At 43.5% G+C, this 17,522-nt stretch overlaps 1 protein-coding gene across 7 annotated transcripts in view; it reads right to left on the bottom strand.

Moving 5' to 3' along the window:
* The window catches only part of PDS5B (PDS5 cohesin associated factor B), a 192,364-nt gene that overhangs the window by 130,660 nt on the left and 44,182 nt on the right, over positions 1–17,522 (bottom strand). For 2 of the 7 annotated variants that reach the window (XM_025207095.1, XM_006026187.3), the window contains exons 1-2: positions 8,421–8,533; positions 7,590–7,716 (exon numbers count right to left, since the gene is read on the bottom strand). In XM_025207095.1, the coding sequence (XP_025062880.1) occupies positions 7,590–7,697 (108 nt within the window). In that variant the 5' untranslated portion in view covers positions 7,698–7,716; positions 8,421–8,533. Of the gene's footprint in view, positions 1–7,589; positions 7,717–8,420; positions 8,534–17,522 lie in introns of those variants that run through there. The other 5 variants (XR_003094658.1, XM_025207097.1, XM_025207096.1 and 2 more) reach the window with 5 other exon arrangements.

Genomic DNA, 17,522 nt, shown 5'->3' on the forward strand with positions numbered 1-17,522 from the left:
ACCAAAAACCATCCCTCCCCCCCCCCCCCCCCCGATATAGAAAATAATTCCAGTACTAATTTTTCATGGAAAGGAGTTTGTTTAGTGGAGTATATTTAAATAGAAACATCAAAGTAATTAAGCATGTCTTGTTTAAACAGGGATGTAGCTATTTTAATAAGTACAACAATCATTCCAATCAAATAGCATTAAGATTTGATCCTGCATCAAAATGCATACTAAATTTAAACAGCACAGCATCAGGCATTAAAAAAAAGAATATGAAAATTAATAAGTGCTATACTATGAACCTTCCAGTAAAATCCCTCAAAAAATATACATTTTACCATTGCCTTATTTTCAGACATGGTAAAATCTAAAGTCTTTCATGATGGGCTAGATATTAAACCATCCTGTTTACCTGGACACATTTCTTTAAAGCCTGAATGGCTCCAAGAGTTACTGAACTTCTTAAAGTACATTAGGCTCTCTCAATAAAATTATTAGCTTTTGTTTTTACTTTTATTTACCTAAAAAATGTCCACTGAAACAAAAGAATCCTCCCCACTTAGCCAAGAAAAGACCAGTTGCTTAGCTTTTCATAGTACCCTTCCACACCATTAATGAACACCATTCAAATGCTGAGGAACTGTTCTCCTTACCGATGTTTATTAGGTTTCTATAACCTACTAATATGCTAATGAACAATTATTAATGCTTCAGAAGAATTATGAGGTAAAAGAATGTTTCATGTTTATTTTGGAAATTAGCTTGAGTTTCTGGCTGCATGCAGACATTTAAAGGGGGGGAAAAAAAAGTGCTTTACCAGAAGCAGCAGCATGTTACTTGGATCTGGCTCCATAGTGTCTGCATAAATCAAGTGCAGTGGGGCTTTTTGGCGCTTTTAACTAAAACTGATTCAATCAGCTATTAGATAACAGTGCCAAAAAGCCCAACATTGAAGCACCTGATCTATACAGATATTGGGCAAGCCAGGCCCAATTAACGTACTGTCTCTTCTGAGCATGCATTGGGCTTGGTGCGGGAGCACAGTTTGAAGTGCCAGGTCTTTCGCATTTTGTTTGGGGTTTTTTGTTGGTGGTTTTGTTTTTGATTTTTTTTTACATCTGCAAGCAGCCTTTCTTCCTGTTCTGTATTTAAAAAAAAAAAAAAGCCTCTACCACTTGTAAATGTTTAAATACTGCTTAATTTGAATTAGAAAACCTCGAAGTAAGCAACAAATTAATTCCTCATTTGCATGAATGCTAAATGTCCATAAAGTTTGGGAAATAATAATGTAATGTTATATAAAACTCTTTTAAGTGCATCATACAAATTTCTTCTCATACATGTGTGAACTTTCATCAGTCCTGACCCAAAATTCTTTTGCTATTCAAGGACTTGGTTCTCTCTAAAGAACAGACTAAATATTATGCAAAAATATGCCAAATTTAATAGTATCAGCATGAAGAAGTACTCAAAAGACAGATGAAATTGACATTTTTACCTGCGACTGAAAAGCTTCTAGAGCTAAAACCATCTTTTCACCTGCATTCCAACATCACACGTTTTAAAAAAATGCATAACAACCACGTCATCTAAAATGGGTATACCAGATGCATATCTTCCAGGAAAAATGTGGAAGTTACAGAAACAAAGGTTGTTGGGAAGTATACTAAGAAAAAGTGCTAGAAAAACCAGAATATGTAATGTCCAGGAAGTTCTTATCTGTGTAGAGAAAACTTTGTTTCAGAAAACTGAGGGTGTAGCTACAGAGTAAAGTCTCTCAGATCTTGTCCTCACCAGTAAGGAAGAACTGGTTGGAAACACAAAGGTAACCAAAACCTTGGGAGGAAGAGATCATGTTATGACAGATTTCATGATTCTGAGACAGAAGGCATGAGGAAAGCAAAACAAGGACACCGAATTTCATAAAGGTCAGATTTCAACCAACTCAAAAGAAACAGTAAGTAAGATCCCATGGATAGACTGATTAAAGGATGAAGAGGTCCAGGACAGCTGCTAGTTCCTAAAAGTATTGTAGGCTCAACAACCAGCTGGTCCAACGCAGTGGAAAGAAAGGACTGCAGGAGACTAGTGCGGCTACAGAAAGTTTCTTAGCCACCTCAAAAAAACCAAGAAAACAATGAAGGCACTGGAAAGGGAAATCACTAAGGAATTACACACCAAGGAATAGCAAGAACATGTAAGGATAAACCCATGAAGGCAAAAGTTTAGAAAAAAAAAAGACAACAAGCAGGAGGTACTAAAGACAACAAAAAGAGTTTCTATAAAATGTCAGAAAAGACAAACCAAGGAAACTCTGGGCACAAGCTAACTAGCAAGGGTGAGGTATTGAAGGAAGATGCTATGAAAGCAGAGCTTCTCAATAACCAATTTACCTCCGCCTTCACAAAAAAATTAAATGGTCACCAGACAAGTAAAATAAATAAATAAATAAATAAATAAATATCAATCAAGGAAAGCTGCAGATGATAAGTAAGGAGTATGTCAGAAATCTTTTGGTCACTGTGAATGAATTCAGGTCAGCAGGACTTGCTGAAATTAATTCTAGGGTGCTGAAATAGCCAGCTGAAGAAATTGACTGACAATAATATTTGCAGTCATGGATAAGTAAGGTCTAGAAGACTGAAGAAGGGCTAACAAAATGCCCAGTTAAAAAAAAAAGGGGGGGGGGGGGGGAGAAGAGAGAGAGAGAAAATAGGACCTGGGGAACAAACAAGACAATCAGTACTTTCAATCACTTCAATATCTGGGAAATTACCAGAAAAAAATTTATAAAAAACATCAATTTATAAACACATGGGGATGGGCTGATCTTTCCTGATCTAGCTTGCAAAGTTCAGAAGTTGGGAGGGGTTCCAGACAGAAGGACAGGATTAGTAAATCAAGAAGGATCATAGTAAACATGGGAACTGGACTACAGACAAAATTAAATGCAAGGAAATGTAAGAGGCCAAGCCATGAACCGAGAGAGATGCAATGATCGCGACCACTGCTGCCAAGAGTTAGTGACAGGTGGTGGTTCCCTCCTCTAGACCAGTGCTTTTCAAACTATCTCATGTCGCGGACCGGCAATTTTTTTTCCAGCGGCCCACGGTGCCCGGTTCAGCCGGTGGCAGCAACTGCGTGTAACAGCGTTACACAAATGCATGACTGGCTGTTTCTTTCTCTTTCCTCACCTCGCACGACGTGACATCACCTGGAGCGTTGGAACATACGAACTGTGGCGCTATGACATATCAATGTTATACTTTTGAAAATATATTTCTTTCTTTCCTGGCAACTCGCTGTGGACCGGCTGAAGGTCTCTGGGTAAATGCAAGAGGGGAGAGCAGCAGATGGGGGTGTCATGGTGGGTGCTAGCTACAGGCCAGTCGACTAGAAGGAATAAGTGGATGAGGCCTTCTGCCCGTTTAAAAAAAGCTTCCAATTTGCAGGATTTGGTTCTCATGAGGGACTTTAAATTGTCAGGACATCTACTGGGAGGGAAGCACAGCAGTGCACAAGCAGTCCAGCAAATTCCTGGAGCATGCTGGGGACAACTTTTTGACACGGGTGTAGAGACCTATGAGGAAAGGCTGAAAGTACTAGCAGTTGTTTAGTGTGGAGAAGAGAAGGCTGAGGGGAGATTTAATAATCTTCAAATACCTGAAGGGCAATTTCAGAGGGGGCAGAACAGGTACAGGCAAAGTATGACCTGCGGCAGACTCCATTTCCCAACAGCCCCTTGGCAGCAGCTCCTTCTGGCTGCTGCCACTGGACCCAGTCCCCCTGCCCAGGCACCCCAGCCCATCTGCCTCGCACTTATTGCCAGGGGCAAGACCCATGCAGGCAGGACGAGGAGCCAGGCAGCTAGGATGGAGCCATAAGTAGAAGTAAGACCCCGGGATCTTGGGGCAAATACAGCGTGGAGCCAGGGCAGGGCCATGATCCACGGGCAGGGGCATGCAGGAAGCAGATCACAGTTCTGCCCTGGCTCTGTGCTGTCACTGCTCCAAGATCTCAGCCCCGAAGCAGCTCCCCACCCAGCTGCGTGCCTTGCCACACACCCTCCATGGAGGCCCCAGGAGTGCAAAGCCATGACAGCATGGACCAGATCCCCTGTTCTGTGGCCCCTCATTCCCGGGATCTCCATGGAGACTGGCCAGTAGCCATGCAGACAGGGGCTGCTGGGAAATGGAGTCTGACTGCCAGCTGGATCTGTCATTTTGCCCATCCCTGGGGTAGAGAGAGGTTTTTCTCTGTGGCTGTAGGGGATACAACTAGGAGCAATGACCTGAAGATGTAGCAGAGGAAGTTATGGTTGGAGACTAGAAGGAACTTTCTGGCTATGAGGGAGGTCAAGCATTGGAACAGGATAAGTAGAGAAATCCTGAACTCTCTATTCTTGGGAACTTCCAAGAGCAGGCTGGACAGATATTTGGCTGGTATGGTTTAGGTGGGGATGATCATGCCCTGAGCAGGGAACTGGAATAGATGATCTTGCGAGGTCCCTTTCAGCCCTATTTTCCTATGATCTTAAGATAGCACACTGAGGGAAGAAAACAAAAAATGCAAAAATACAGAATGGGGGATAAATGCATTGGCACTGCCAATGCACTGCCAAGAAGGACCTGGGGTTTATGGTGGATTACAAAAGTCAACATGAGGCAGCAATGAAAGGCAGCTGCAAAATGCAGGAGGTCATCTTCTCAGAGCTGGTTACACCTTAGCCCTCGTATTGTTTCCAGTTCTGAGAAACATTTTAAGAAGGAAAACACAGAGCAACTGGACAGAATCCAAAAGAGAGTGACAAAGGATACAGGAATGGAATGCGACATATATGAAGGAAGGTTGAGAGAACTAGGTATACTTAGTCTGTAGAAAGGGAGATTAAAAGAGAGTGAATATTTGAAAGGGTGTCAACTGTTCTCCCTTTCTATAGTGGAAGAACCCAAAGAAATAGGTTTAAAAAGTACAGCAAAGTCCATTTAGATAAAGAACTGGGATGCGGACCACATCTCCTAGTCTACTGAGATGTGGAAGGCAGAGGTGCACCGATACGTTGGTCCGATATCGGACTGGCACTGATATAAAGAAAATGGGCTGCATCAGAAATCGGCCCAACGTGGCCAATAATTTGACCGATTAATGCCTATGCATGCACACAGCCGCAGCACAGCATGCAGGCAGTGAAGTGCACAGCCCAGCAGCTTGGAGAGCTTTGTGCAGCTAATAAGTCCATTGCAGTGGAAGGGGAGGGGGGAGGGGAAGGGCATGGGGGGGGCAAATCAACACCCCCCACAGTGAGGGAGGGAATGGAGCAAGGACTGGGGCAGGCACTGTCCAGCTGGGGTGGGGCAGGGTGCAGGACAGAGCCGCTGCTCATCCAGGGGATGTGGGGGACGTGTGCCCTATGGATCTGTGCAGGGCGGGATGGACTGGAGCCGGGGCTGTGCCAGGCACTGGGCTCAGGGCAGTCAGTGGTGCTGGGAGGGGGGCTATGGATAGGGGCTGCAGTCATCCTATTTTCTCCATAGGCCCCCCTTCCAGCACAGCCCCTTCTCAAGCCCCACTTCCACCCACACATCAGGAAGAGCTGGGACTGCACCAGGTGGGCAGCAGCAGTGTTGGGAGGGGAGGTTATAGGGGGGCTAGTGCAAAATTTGGGGTAGCTGCAGCCCCCCTCCAGCACCACCACTGCCCACCAAGCCTAGCCCCCGCCAAGAACAGCCTGGCACAGCCCCAGCTCCAGCCCGGAGCTGCAGCCTGCCCACCCCCAACATGCGCTCCCAGGGTGCACATGGCAGTGGAAGCTGCCCTTCTTTCCTCCCCCCCACGATGAGCTGTGGCTCTGTACCACGCCCTGCCCCACTCCTCCCACCTGACCAGCGTCTGCGCCCCAGCCCCACTCCCTCCCTCACTGCAGGGGGCACTGATCTGTCCCTCTCACACGCCCTCCCTTTCCTCACCCCTTCACCACAACGGACTTACCAGCTAAATGCAGCTGTATCAAAAATCGGATTGGTATCAGCCAATATGCCTCCTTAAAAATTGGCTATCAGTATCACCTCCCAAAATTTCTATTGGTGCACCCCTAGTGGAAGGACTAAAAACCCTCCCAGTGGAACAGCAATTCTTTTTCCTGTGTTAAAACAAATTTAGAATTTCTTCCGATTCCAAATTTCAAGGTAATGTCACAGGAATTACTGCCACTCAGTTTGCTGTAAACACCATACAAGTATCTGCTTGAAACTTTTCAAAGCATTCTCAACTTCTCAAGTCATATCAGTTTTAATGAAGACATTTATAAATAATTGCCTATGTTGCTTTAAAAAAAGAATCAACTGTTAATGCATAAGGAGGTACTCCTTCCTGATCCAATATCTTCATCATTTATGTGGAAGCACTTTCTGGAGCTTTCCTAGGAAAATTTTTGGCTCTATATCAGTCTTCCCTACCTCCTTATACATCTTTCTCTTATACACAAAAGCTCTGATATCCAAATGTATCAACTGGTACAGTTTAAACAGTGTTACTCAAGACTTTTTGGCTTATCTGATCACTCTTACATTACAATGGCCTATAGCAACCTGGCACAGCAGAAGCACTTAAAGGAAGTAATTGGCTCTTATTTGCAATCCGCTGTCCTCAGCAGCATTAAGATAGATGCTGTATTCTAGTGTACCAATAGCCAGGATTAATCCTAGAATACACTCATGTGGTACTAGACAATCTTCTATCAAATGAAGCAAATAAAAAGCAAATTTTTATTTGTATATTCTTTCCTATGCAATTTATGTAGTTGTACTATACCAGGACTAGCCACCCATTTTGACTTTGGTTTCAAAACTGAGGGGGGGGGGAGGGGAGCAAAAAGAGATGGTCTCCATCTATTTTGGGGTGTTTTTGCATATTGACCAAAAATTAGACATGCTAATTCCTGGTGATGAGACTTCTAGATTATACAAATTAGTTTCCCCCCATTTTAAGAAATACTGATATACAGAAGCATCAAGCTTCTCTTCTATGCAATACCACATTATGCAGTATACTGGAAATCTATCAACCCAATTCCTAGTAAAGAACAAAAAGAACCTTTAGAAGCAACCAGACTTTAAAGTAACCATACCCCTGTCCCAAACAGTGCAGATTCCACCAGCCCAGTACTAAGACATAGGGCAGGGATTCATTCTAAAGATACTACCAGAAAAACTCCATTACCTCTTCATAAGAATCTCACCCCCAAGGAAATCTCCCTGTTTCCTGCCTATAAAAGATCTTCCTATCTTTATAAAATCACCTTGGTTTTAAAATAAGCTGGAATAAATTTTGAATGGCAATATCTAATTTATTTTGTATTCCCACTACTTATTTCTCTTGTGCTTTTAATTTTATTTAAATATTTTTGCACTGAGAAAGTGGTTGAACACCAAGATAGAACAAGGCCAATAAATAGCTCCCTCAGCTACTTAACAAATCGTCTTTTGTTGTAGAGCACAGCTGAGTAAAAGAGCACAAACTTGCAAGGTATGAAATGTATCATGTGGAAGTTTTATGTTCTGCTGCCAATGAACCTGCAAAAATCTAGAAAGTTCTATACTAACCTTTAGTCGCCTCACCATCTCTTCTTTAGATATTTTATCAGAGATTTCTTTGACTCCTGGAGGATACGTAATTTTTCCATCATTGGTTCTCGTCTTTGAGTGAGCCATGTTTTCACTGATTTGAAAACTGAAAGAAAAAGAAAAGACCATATCAGACATTATTTTCACAGATCAGAGAATTTAACTACTTTAATGTAACTTACACTAAGTGTTATCCCATATCTGCTGCAATCTGTTTTACTGGCATATAATTTTCCAGGCTATAAGAAATACAAAGAGCTCCAAAACCACCTTTGATATTTTACATATCCAACTCCAACTAAAGTCTCTAGCAACTGAGCCCTTATAAACATAAAAGCTTCAACAAACTTTTTTTCTAGTTATCAACAGCATAACAGGACAGACCCTAATGTTTGCCTTCTCATATCTTGACAATAAGTACAAATGTTGTTTCAAATGTTCTATATCAGGGGTGGTCAACCAGGGGGGTACGCGTACCCCTGGGAATAATTTGAAAGGTCCCAGGGGGTACACGCAGGCAGGCGGGGATGGAGTGCCACCACCGCCTCACAGGAACAGGGTGAGAGCAGTGGCGCCCCCCTGCAGGCCTAATAGGCGATGCCCAGCCACAGAGAGAAAAGTTTGCACACAGCAACCGCCGCTGCCACTGCCATCCAGCACCCTGCACTGCCGCTCCATGTGCGGCTGCTGCCACCCTCCCCCACAACCGGCCACTGGGGGTACACTGCTCAAAAAAGGTTGAAAAACCCTCTTTTATATGAACGGGACATTTAAAATTAGAATGTGAATGGAACTGTAACAATTCCTCACCTTATATTTAAGGTGCCTTTAACAGTTATATTCACTCAGTAGCAGTGTAAATACATGCCCTCTAGTCCTCTTGGACTTCTAGGACCCTTCATAAGAGACTGTTTAAAAGGACTAGAAAAAATAAGAGAGAAATAAAAGCATTAAGTAAAGTTTTCAAAAATGCCAAGCAACTTAGGAGCCTAAATCACTAAGATGCTTCAAAACACAGTTTCAGCATATTTAAGTATTACCAACTGAAATTTGCCAAGGATATACAAAAAGCCCTCATCCCATGCCATATGAGGGACTGTGATCTGATCAACTAAGGAAGCAGAGCTATCAGCTATATACTTTAGGGGTCTGTAAATGAATGCACAGAGCCTGGGAAACAAGTGCTCACACAGTCAAGGAACTAGGATGTGACTGGAATAGCTCACATGACTGAAACACTGTCATGGATAGGTACAAACAGTTCAGGAAGGACAGGCAGGGGAGAAGAGGAGGAGGAGTTGTGCTGTATGTAAAAGATCTGTATGATTGCTCAGAGCTCCAGTATGAAACTGGAGACACCTGTTGACAGGAAGAGCAACAAGGGTGATGTCATGGTGTGTGTCTGCTATAGACCACCAGACCAGGAGGATGAGCTAAGTGTGGCTTTCTTCAGACAACTAGCAGAAGTTTCCAGATCACAGGCTCTGGTTCTCATGGGGGACTTCAAATCATTCTGACACCTGCTGGGAGGGCAATACAGCAATGCACAAGCAATCCAGGAAGTTTTTGAAGAGCACTGGAGACAACTTCCCAGTGCAAGTGTTGGAGAGACCAACTAGGGGGTAGTGCTTTTCTTGACCTGCTGCTCACAAACAGAGAAGAATTGTTGGGGGATGTAGTAGTAGATGACAACTTGGACAGCTGCAACCACGAGATGATCAAGTTCAGGATCCTGACAAAATGAAGGAAGGAGAACAACAGAGCAATATGGACCCTGGACTTCAAAAAAGCAGACAGACTCAAAAGGAACTGATCAGCAGGATCCCCTGGGAGCCCAGTCTGAGGGGGAAAGGAGTCCAGAAGAGCTTGCTGTATCTTAAAGAAAACTCACTGAGGGCACAGGAACAAACCATCCTGATGCACAAGAACAATACCAAATATGGCAGGCAACCACCTTGGTCTAGCAGAGGATTCTTCAGAGAGCTGAAGCAAAAAGGAAGCTTACAAGAAGTGGAAGCTTGGACAGATGACTAGGGAGGAGTATAAGAATATTGTTTAAGCATTCAAGGATGAAATCAGGAAGGCAAAGCACAAAGGGAGTTGCAGCTCTCAAGGAAGGTAAAGGGCAACAAAGAAGGGTTTCTACAAGTATGTCAGCAATAAGAGGGAGACGAGGGAAAGCATGGGTCCCTTACTGAATGGAGGAAGCAACAAAGTAACAGATGAGGAGGAAAAAGCTGAAGTACTCAATGCCTTTTTTTACCTCCGTCTTCACAGGCAAGGTCAGCTCCAAGACTACTGCACCAGGCAGCAGTCTGGGGAGGTTACAGCCAACAGTGGTGGAAAAACAGGTTAGGGACTATGTAAAAAAGCTAGATGTGTATAAGTCCATGGGGTCAGATGCAGTGCATCCAAGGGTGCTGAGGGAGTTGCCAGACATGACTGCAGAGCTACTGGGGGACCTCCCAGGCATTTGAAACATGTCTAATCAGAAGCTCTGCAGAAAAGGATCTGGGGGTTACAGTGCACAATAAGCTGGATATGAGTCAACAGTGTGCCCCAGTTCCCAAGAAGGCTAACAGCATACTGGGCTGCATTAGTATGAGGGTTGCCAGCAGATCAAGGGAAATAATTATGCCCCTCTATTCTGCACTGGTAAGGCCACACCTTGAGTATGGTCTACAGTTTTGGACCCCACCACTACAGAAAGGATGTGGACAAATTGGAGAGTCCACCAGAAGGAAATGAAAATGATTAGGGAGCTAGGGCACATGACTTGTGAGGAGAGGCTGAGGGCTCATTTAGTTTGTAGAAGAGAAGAGTGAGGGGGGATTTGATAGCAGCCTTCACCTACTGAAGGGTGGTTCCAAAGGGGATGTAGCTGGACTATTCTCAGTGGTGGCAGATGACGGAACAAGGAGCAACAGTCTCAAGTTGCAGCAAGGGAAGTTTAGGCTGGATATTAGCAAAAGCACATCCCAGGGACCTCTTAAAAATGCCTGCTTTCACAACCCCATTTAAACTTATATTGTAAAGTGACTGCCCGAGCTCAGAATGGGAAAGAAAGAAGGTCAAGATGAGTTCCACTGATGTGGGGAGAAAACTGCAGTATTTTTTACTTATGCAATGAAAGAACATTTAAAAATACAACTGGAGAAGCATTTATATTAGTTAAGACAAGGTAAGTCACACATAGACAATTAATAAAACCAAGTAAAATACAACCCTCAGGTTATTTCATCTGGCCCAGCGGCAGGCACCAACTAATTATCTAGTGCAAACTGCAGCTGTCCCTGCTACACTGTGCATGGGACCGAGTCCCACCCACTCCTGCCAGGGCAGTATGCTGTGCTCCACCCTCACCCATGGGAAGACCCCAGCACAGGCCCTAGCCAGTGCACGTAGCTTCCAGGCAGGGCTGTTACTGCCAGTGCCACTGCTGCCAACACTGCAGCCACCTAGAGAACTGCACAGCTCCCCTGGTCTCCAGTGGTTCCTTCTCCTGCTGCAGCACTCCAGGCAGCATACAGAGAAGCAGCAGTGGGCAGGATAAAGCTGCAACTGGCCAGGTGTACACGGCCAGAGCAAGTGGAAATGCAGAGTGCGGCAGCAAGACGCCCCCACAGGCTCCCAAACGGGAGAGGGCAGTCCCCACGGGCCCTAAAACCCACAAACAGCACCCCCACAGGGGGAACTTGCCTCCCGGAGTACAGCCAGAGCAGGAACCACAGCCACGCAAGCCGATGTTACGCCGGCTGTTTAAAGCTGAGCCTTTAAAAGTCCCACTGGAACCCAGGGGGTGGAGGAAGCGAGGGAGCACGCCAGACGCGCTGACGCTCCTGCAGCAGGGAGGAGCAGCACACCTGGTTCGACACCGACAGGCAGAGCAGGGGAGGCATTTGAGCCCCCTGTAGGAGGCTGGGGGAAAGGAGGCAACTCCACACCCCTCTCCTCCCCAGGGGTCTATTTCTTTTGAAAGGGAAAAAAAAAAAGACAAGAGAGAAGGGCGCAAGACTAGAAGCACCCTACTCAGAGGCGCTGAAGTAGGCGCCAGGCAACGCACGTACAGCTTGCCAGTCTTCATGATGGGAAGGCTATTCGTCGGGGGGCAGCCTGACAAGTGCCAACAGAACCCACCCAGAAGTGGAGTGGACAAGGTGTAGGGGAGGCAGAGCCCTATGGAACATCGCACCTGAACCATGAGTATTGCCGTCTCCGAGGGGGGCCCCCAGGAAGATCTCCACTGAACTCTCCCTTTATATAATAACACCAAGTCGTGGTGCAGCAGGGAGCCCCATGCAATGGAGCTGGGCCAGCTTGGCCCCACTCCCTGCCAAGTCCCAGGAGACGTGCATGGCAGCAGTGAGCAGAGCCAAGCTGCTGCCTCCATCACACAGGCTCACCCTGGTGGTGGGCAGCTCCCACCAAGTCCCAGGAGCTGCATGTAGGCTGTAGAGCAGGGGCGGGCAATTATTTTGGGCCGAGGGCCGCTTACTGAGTTTTGGCAACCCATCGAGGTCCACATGATAGACAGCCAGGGACAGATAAATATTAATTTTCTAAATTTTTTAGGAGCCCCGCAGGCTGGACAGAATGGCCTGGCAGGCCACATCCAGCCCCCGGGCCACATTTTGCCCACCCCTGCTGTAGAGTCCTGCGCAATGGAGCTGGACCAGCCTGAGCCCACTCCCTGCCACCATTGTGCAGCTCCTGGAACTAGGCTGGAGCCATGCGCTGTTGGGGTGCTCTGCCTGCTGCAGCCACAAGGACCCCGAGGGCCTGCTGCTCCATGTCTTTGTCACATGGCTCCAAACAGAACTAACTTTTGGACCATTTAGAGGATGATATGTATGCAGGGTTGAGTACTGGTCTCATCTAGGCTGCATCCGTGGCTGAGCACACCCCAGACATTCACCCCCAATTCATGCATGCTAAACCCCAAAAGAAAAGCAATGTAGCTACTGTACCTCAATCTTGAGCACATAACAATAAAGACAAAAACAAGCCCGTTTAAAAGCAGCATTAAGGCATGCGCTCAGGACCCTACCCTAGGGTGGCTACATTGTTTCTCGTCTGGGACTTGACCCACATGCAATGGAAGTAAGTGAGGAAAAAGCATGCTTCACAATGGCATTCTAGGTTGCATGTCAGATGGTACAAAAAGCCTACTGGGGGCACACATCCCATCAGTAACCTAGGATCTGCAGACTTCCAACCAACTTGAGTAAAAGTTGAAATTTTGGTTTTATTTCTAAAATTCGATATAGGCCAGAACCTGACAGCTAAGAAATCACCTCTTCCCCATGCCATACACTCACAGCTAGAGGGGGGAAAAAAGCATTCAGACCACAGCTCCTTTGCTTTAAACTGAAGAGAAAACATTAATTGTATTTATTCACCACTAACTCTGAAGTTTGTTCTCTACCACTAAGAATTTTAAATTAGTTCAAGTTGAACTTTGTTTTTAAAAAGGATCACTGTCAGATTTTTTCCCACATCCCTATAATAGTCTCAGTAACAGAATAATAAAGATTTTTAACTTCATATATAGCTATAACCAGGGATCTGGGTTTTCTCCAATTTTAAAAAAAGTAACCCCAAATCCACATTTTTCCATGATTAAAATGAAACACCCCAGATAGCTATATATATTAGTAGTATTTCATTTATCTGGGGTGTTTCATTTTAATCATGGAAAAATGTGGATTTGGGGTTACTTTTTTAACGCAAAATTGGGGATTTTTTTTAAATTTGAGAAAACCAGGATCCCTGGTTATAACAACTCACTTTAGTTGTATCTCATGCATTTATGATTTTTTTTAGGCTAATGGTTATTTGCCATTAAACTTCAGAATGGCAATGTTTTCATCAGAAGCTGAACAACACTGTTCTACTTCAGAGAGTTTCATGGCAAACTACCAAATTACTGCTAAAGCGAAACAGAAATGAGCCTACTAACGTAAGCAGTAGCCACTTTCCATTCACCTGCTTTTCACAGAGTTTAACTGAGGACAGACTACTGGCTGTAGTACAAAAGAAAACAATAAGGAGGGCAGTCATTTTGAAAGAGGCCAATTCTTTGAGTTTTTCCTAAAAAAAGATTCAATGTACCTGGTTCTGCTGACAGATATATTTACAGTTATGAAAAACAAGCACAAAAATTATTCTTAAATGAGACAAAGACACCAGGTACAACTATCACACTCACTAGCTATCTTCCAACATCTATCCCATTTCTGAGGTATATACGGAGGGAAAATTTGAGATCTACACTCCAGCTGGTTTCAAAGGTCCTATCCACATCTAAACTGGCCTGCATGCTCTGGCAGGTTCTAAACAAACAACAACCAGTGCCAGTGAATTTGGCACTAAAGTTAAAACAACATAGGTGTTACTTATTTTTTTAAATAAAATTTGAAGTCAGGTAATAGTTAAATCATGACCTGGATATAATCCTCACATATTTTTTCTTTAGTAACCTACAATGCTAGATGAAACAGATACTCCAAAGTATCCTCTACATTATATAACAGGAGAGGCAAGAAAAACCAGAAGAAAGTCAGCAAGTTGATGTTGGAGTGGAGAAGCAGAAACAAAAAGTACAGAACAGTCTTTGAGGAAGAAAGGACATGAAACGAAAGAGAGCGTAAACAGGTAAAAGAACATGAAAAAGAATAAGAGGAAAGGAAATCAGGAAAAGAGAAATATATAACCAATAAAGTAGTAAAAAAAACACAAAGTGAAATGAAATCAGAAATGATAAAGGTGAGAGTTACATTTTTAATCTTAAATTAATTCACAGTGTTACATTAACTATGCTGTATAAATCATGCAAAATTGTTTAGCTCCTTTGCTTTGCTGCACTCCTAATAAGTAGTTTTTACTTAAACTAGCAAGCTGAATTACTAGAGGTAACTGACATTGGAAAAGTGTAATCCCTAATGATAGATTCTCTAGGGATAACTATATAACTATCATTTTGCTTTTAAAAAATAACAACTGGTTCAAAGCATATGTGTAAGCGTCAAAGCATCTGAACTCAATTTGTTTATTAAAGAAATTAAGTTTTAAAAATTCAAGGATATCCACTGGAAAACAGCTTATTGTCATCAAAAGAAACGCATCAACTGTCAACCAAGAGAATTTGGGAATATGAAAGCAAATAGCTCTGTCAATAATTAGCAAGGCCCCAAAACTATCCAATTCTTCCTAAAAAACACCCATTTAAATAGCCAAGGTACTGAATGATGGAAGAATCCTTTGCACAAACAGTAACTAATTCTACAACAATTTTTAAAATCTACAGCTCTTATACTACAACATATATAACATGTCTGCCTCCAGGCACAAGATGGCCAGGGACCTACTCAAATCACAATTTCGGAGTAACTACAAAAAAAAATAGCATTTTCCACAATTTCAGGCGCAAACAAAAAAAATTACTAAAAATAAAATGCTGGCTCCCCAGTGGCCCCCCTCCTCCCAATTGGCTGAGGGGGGTTGCCTTTCACATGGCCCTACCCATATCTACCAATCAGTGGCTAGGGGTGGGGCTCAACCCTGTTGGGTAAGCGGTAGCAGGGTGGAGGCAGGGAACTGGCCACAATAGGGCTGGTGGCCACTTTGTCAGGCTTATGATTGGCCCAGAAAGTTGCTGCCTCAATTTGGAGAAATCCTTAAAGATGAGGTCACATACCCACAATGTTAAATGGGGGGAAAAGAAACCTCATACTGGAATCAATTGCAGTGGCAGGCAGCTGCTGCAGCTCCAAATGCAACCCAGGCAGCTGCTGTCTACCCCCTCCTCCCCCCAAATCTCCCTTGTGCAGGCTCAGGCTCTTCACCTATTTCCCCACACCCCACCACTTACCCTTACTCCAGCAACAGCAGGCTTTGTCCCCATACCAGTCTGGGCATGAAGCACAGCTCCAACCCAGCCCAGCAGCAGCAGCAACTCCAGCTGAGTCCTGTCCAGGTCCACCCATCACTGCTACCAGGCCAGGTTGGGGTTGTGCTCCATGCTCAGAAAGAGGCAGACAGAGCCTGCCAGCACTAAAACAAGAGTATAGTGAGGGGAGTTCGATTTTGAATCATGACTTACACAGCTACTTCACCAAATTGTTTTGGAACTCCATATACTGTTACATTTAAATGTAGGATGGTTTCAAAATACCCATCCTTGTAGACTTAAATCACATTTATGAACTTTAGCCTAAAAGCTATTGTAAACCAACCTTTTTCACCTTAAAATTTGAATATTACTCCTTTGTAACAAATGCATGTTAGTATACTTTTATGTACAAATTGTCATAAAGGCACTATATAACATTTGTTCTGATTTGGGGAAAAATGTGTTTAAATTTATCTGCTCGTACCAGAGCTGGTGTAAGAAGCAGCTGAATTATTAGTTTTATAGGAATGTTTATTTTTGCTTACTTTAAAATTATAAACTTGTAAAACATTTTATCATAACCTGATTTTATGAAGAACAAATACTACTTCTTTATATTCATGTAACATTATCAAAGTTGCTCCTGTTAACAGCATCTTGCAATGAAGTTCACATATAGCTCTCTCTCAAAAAAAGAGGATTTTCTCCATTCTCCGTAAGTGAACATTAAGGCCAAATGTAAATCTTCGTTAAAGTGGGTATTTGAGAAAGAATCCTTGAGAAAATGTCCCATATACTCTGCCTCCAAATGGAAAATCTCTACAGTAAACTCTCTACTCATGCCATCTCAGCCGATATTTTGTTGTTGTTGTGGGGGGGGGGGGGGGGGGCGAGGATCTGAGGACAAATCAACCTCATACATTAAATCAATTACTGCGAGTTTCACTCTGTTGTTTCACCAATTTCATCCTTAAAAGCATATTAAAATTAGTCTATTTTCCAGCGATGAAACTCTTAAGTCTCTTTCTATTATCAACAATATGTATCCTTTAGTTTGCTATCCATCGCACCTGACAAACCAAGCTTCAGCAAAGTGGTTGTCAATCTTTAAGATACCATTTGTGACAACAATTTAGAATGCTCTTACCCCTCCTCAACAACCCAATTTAGCCTTAAAGACAGGGAATATCTGTCCCTGCCTTTACTTCTGGGTTGTTCCCTGTCTTTAAGACAGCTCTGAAGTCGTTCACAAGTCCTAGGCTGAGGAACTCATGATCAAAAACACACCTCTTTAGATGAACAGGTGATTTTGTTTCAGAGTTCTGCATTAAAATACATTTCACTAAATGGCTATAGGAGTTTGTTGTTTGGTTTTTTTTAAGACAACCATAAGTGGAATAAAGCAAGTGTAATCGATTCAGTACCTTCCTCTCAAATCTGCAAATAGCCCACTCCAGTGCTGCTGCAGCTACTTGAAATTTCCAGAGTCCAAATGAAAAAAACTGACAAGTTCAATCACTTAACAATGCTTCTCTTTCCCCACCGGACCACTGCAAGCAACAGTTCAAGTGACAGAATAAAGTCACTCTCCTTTTGTTGCTACTTAGGAAAGCTGGTACTATTCACTAGAATATGAAGAATTAACAAGAAGAAAAACTAGGAGGATTAGAAGAGCAAAAACAACCACTGCAGCTGCCAGAACGTTTAGGAAACAGTAGAGCCTCACAGCTTCTGTACCCATGTGCAATTGTTCCTTCTAGTCTTGGGTAGCCAGTTACCTTTTAGAGGGCTGATAAAATTTCCTAGTTCTACACCACTGTGCCTTGTCCTACACTGCTGTGCCTTGTGAATTACTAGGTGTAAGTAGGAGGGACTGATTATATTTTTGGTAGCAGGAGAAAAAAACCCCCAAAGAATCAAAAAAGCACATGGAGGGGGGGAAATCAAGAAATAGAACAATGAATAGAAAAAGCCAACACTAGAGACAAAGATGCACCCTGATTTAAGACTTAAGGGAAAGA

Source organism: Alligator sinensis, unplaced genomic scaffold (genome assembly GCF_000455745.1).
Source record: "Alligator sinensis unplaced genomic scaffold, ASM45574v1 scaffold406_1, whole genome shotgun sequence".
Lineage (NCBI taxonomy): Eukaryota > Metazoa > Chordata > Crocodylia > Alligatoridae > Alligator > Alligator sinensis.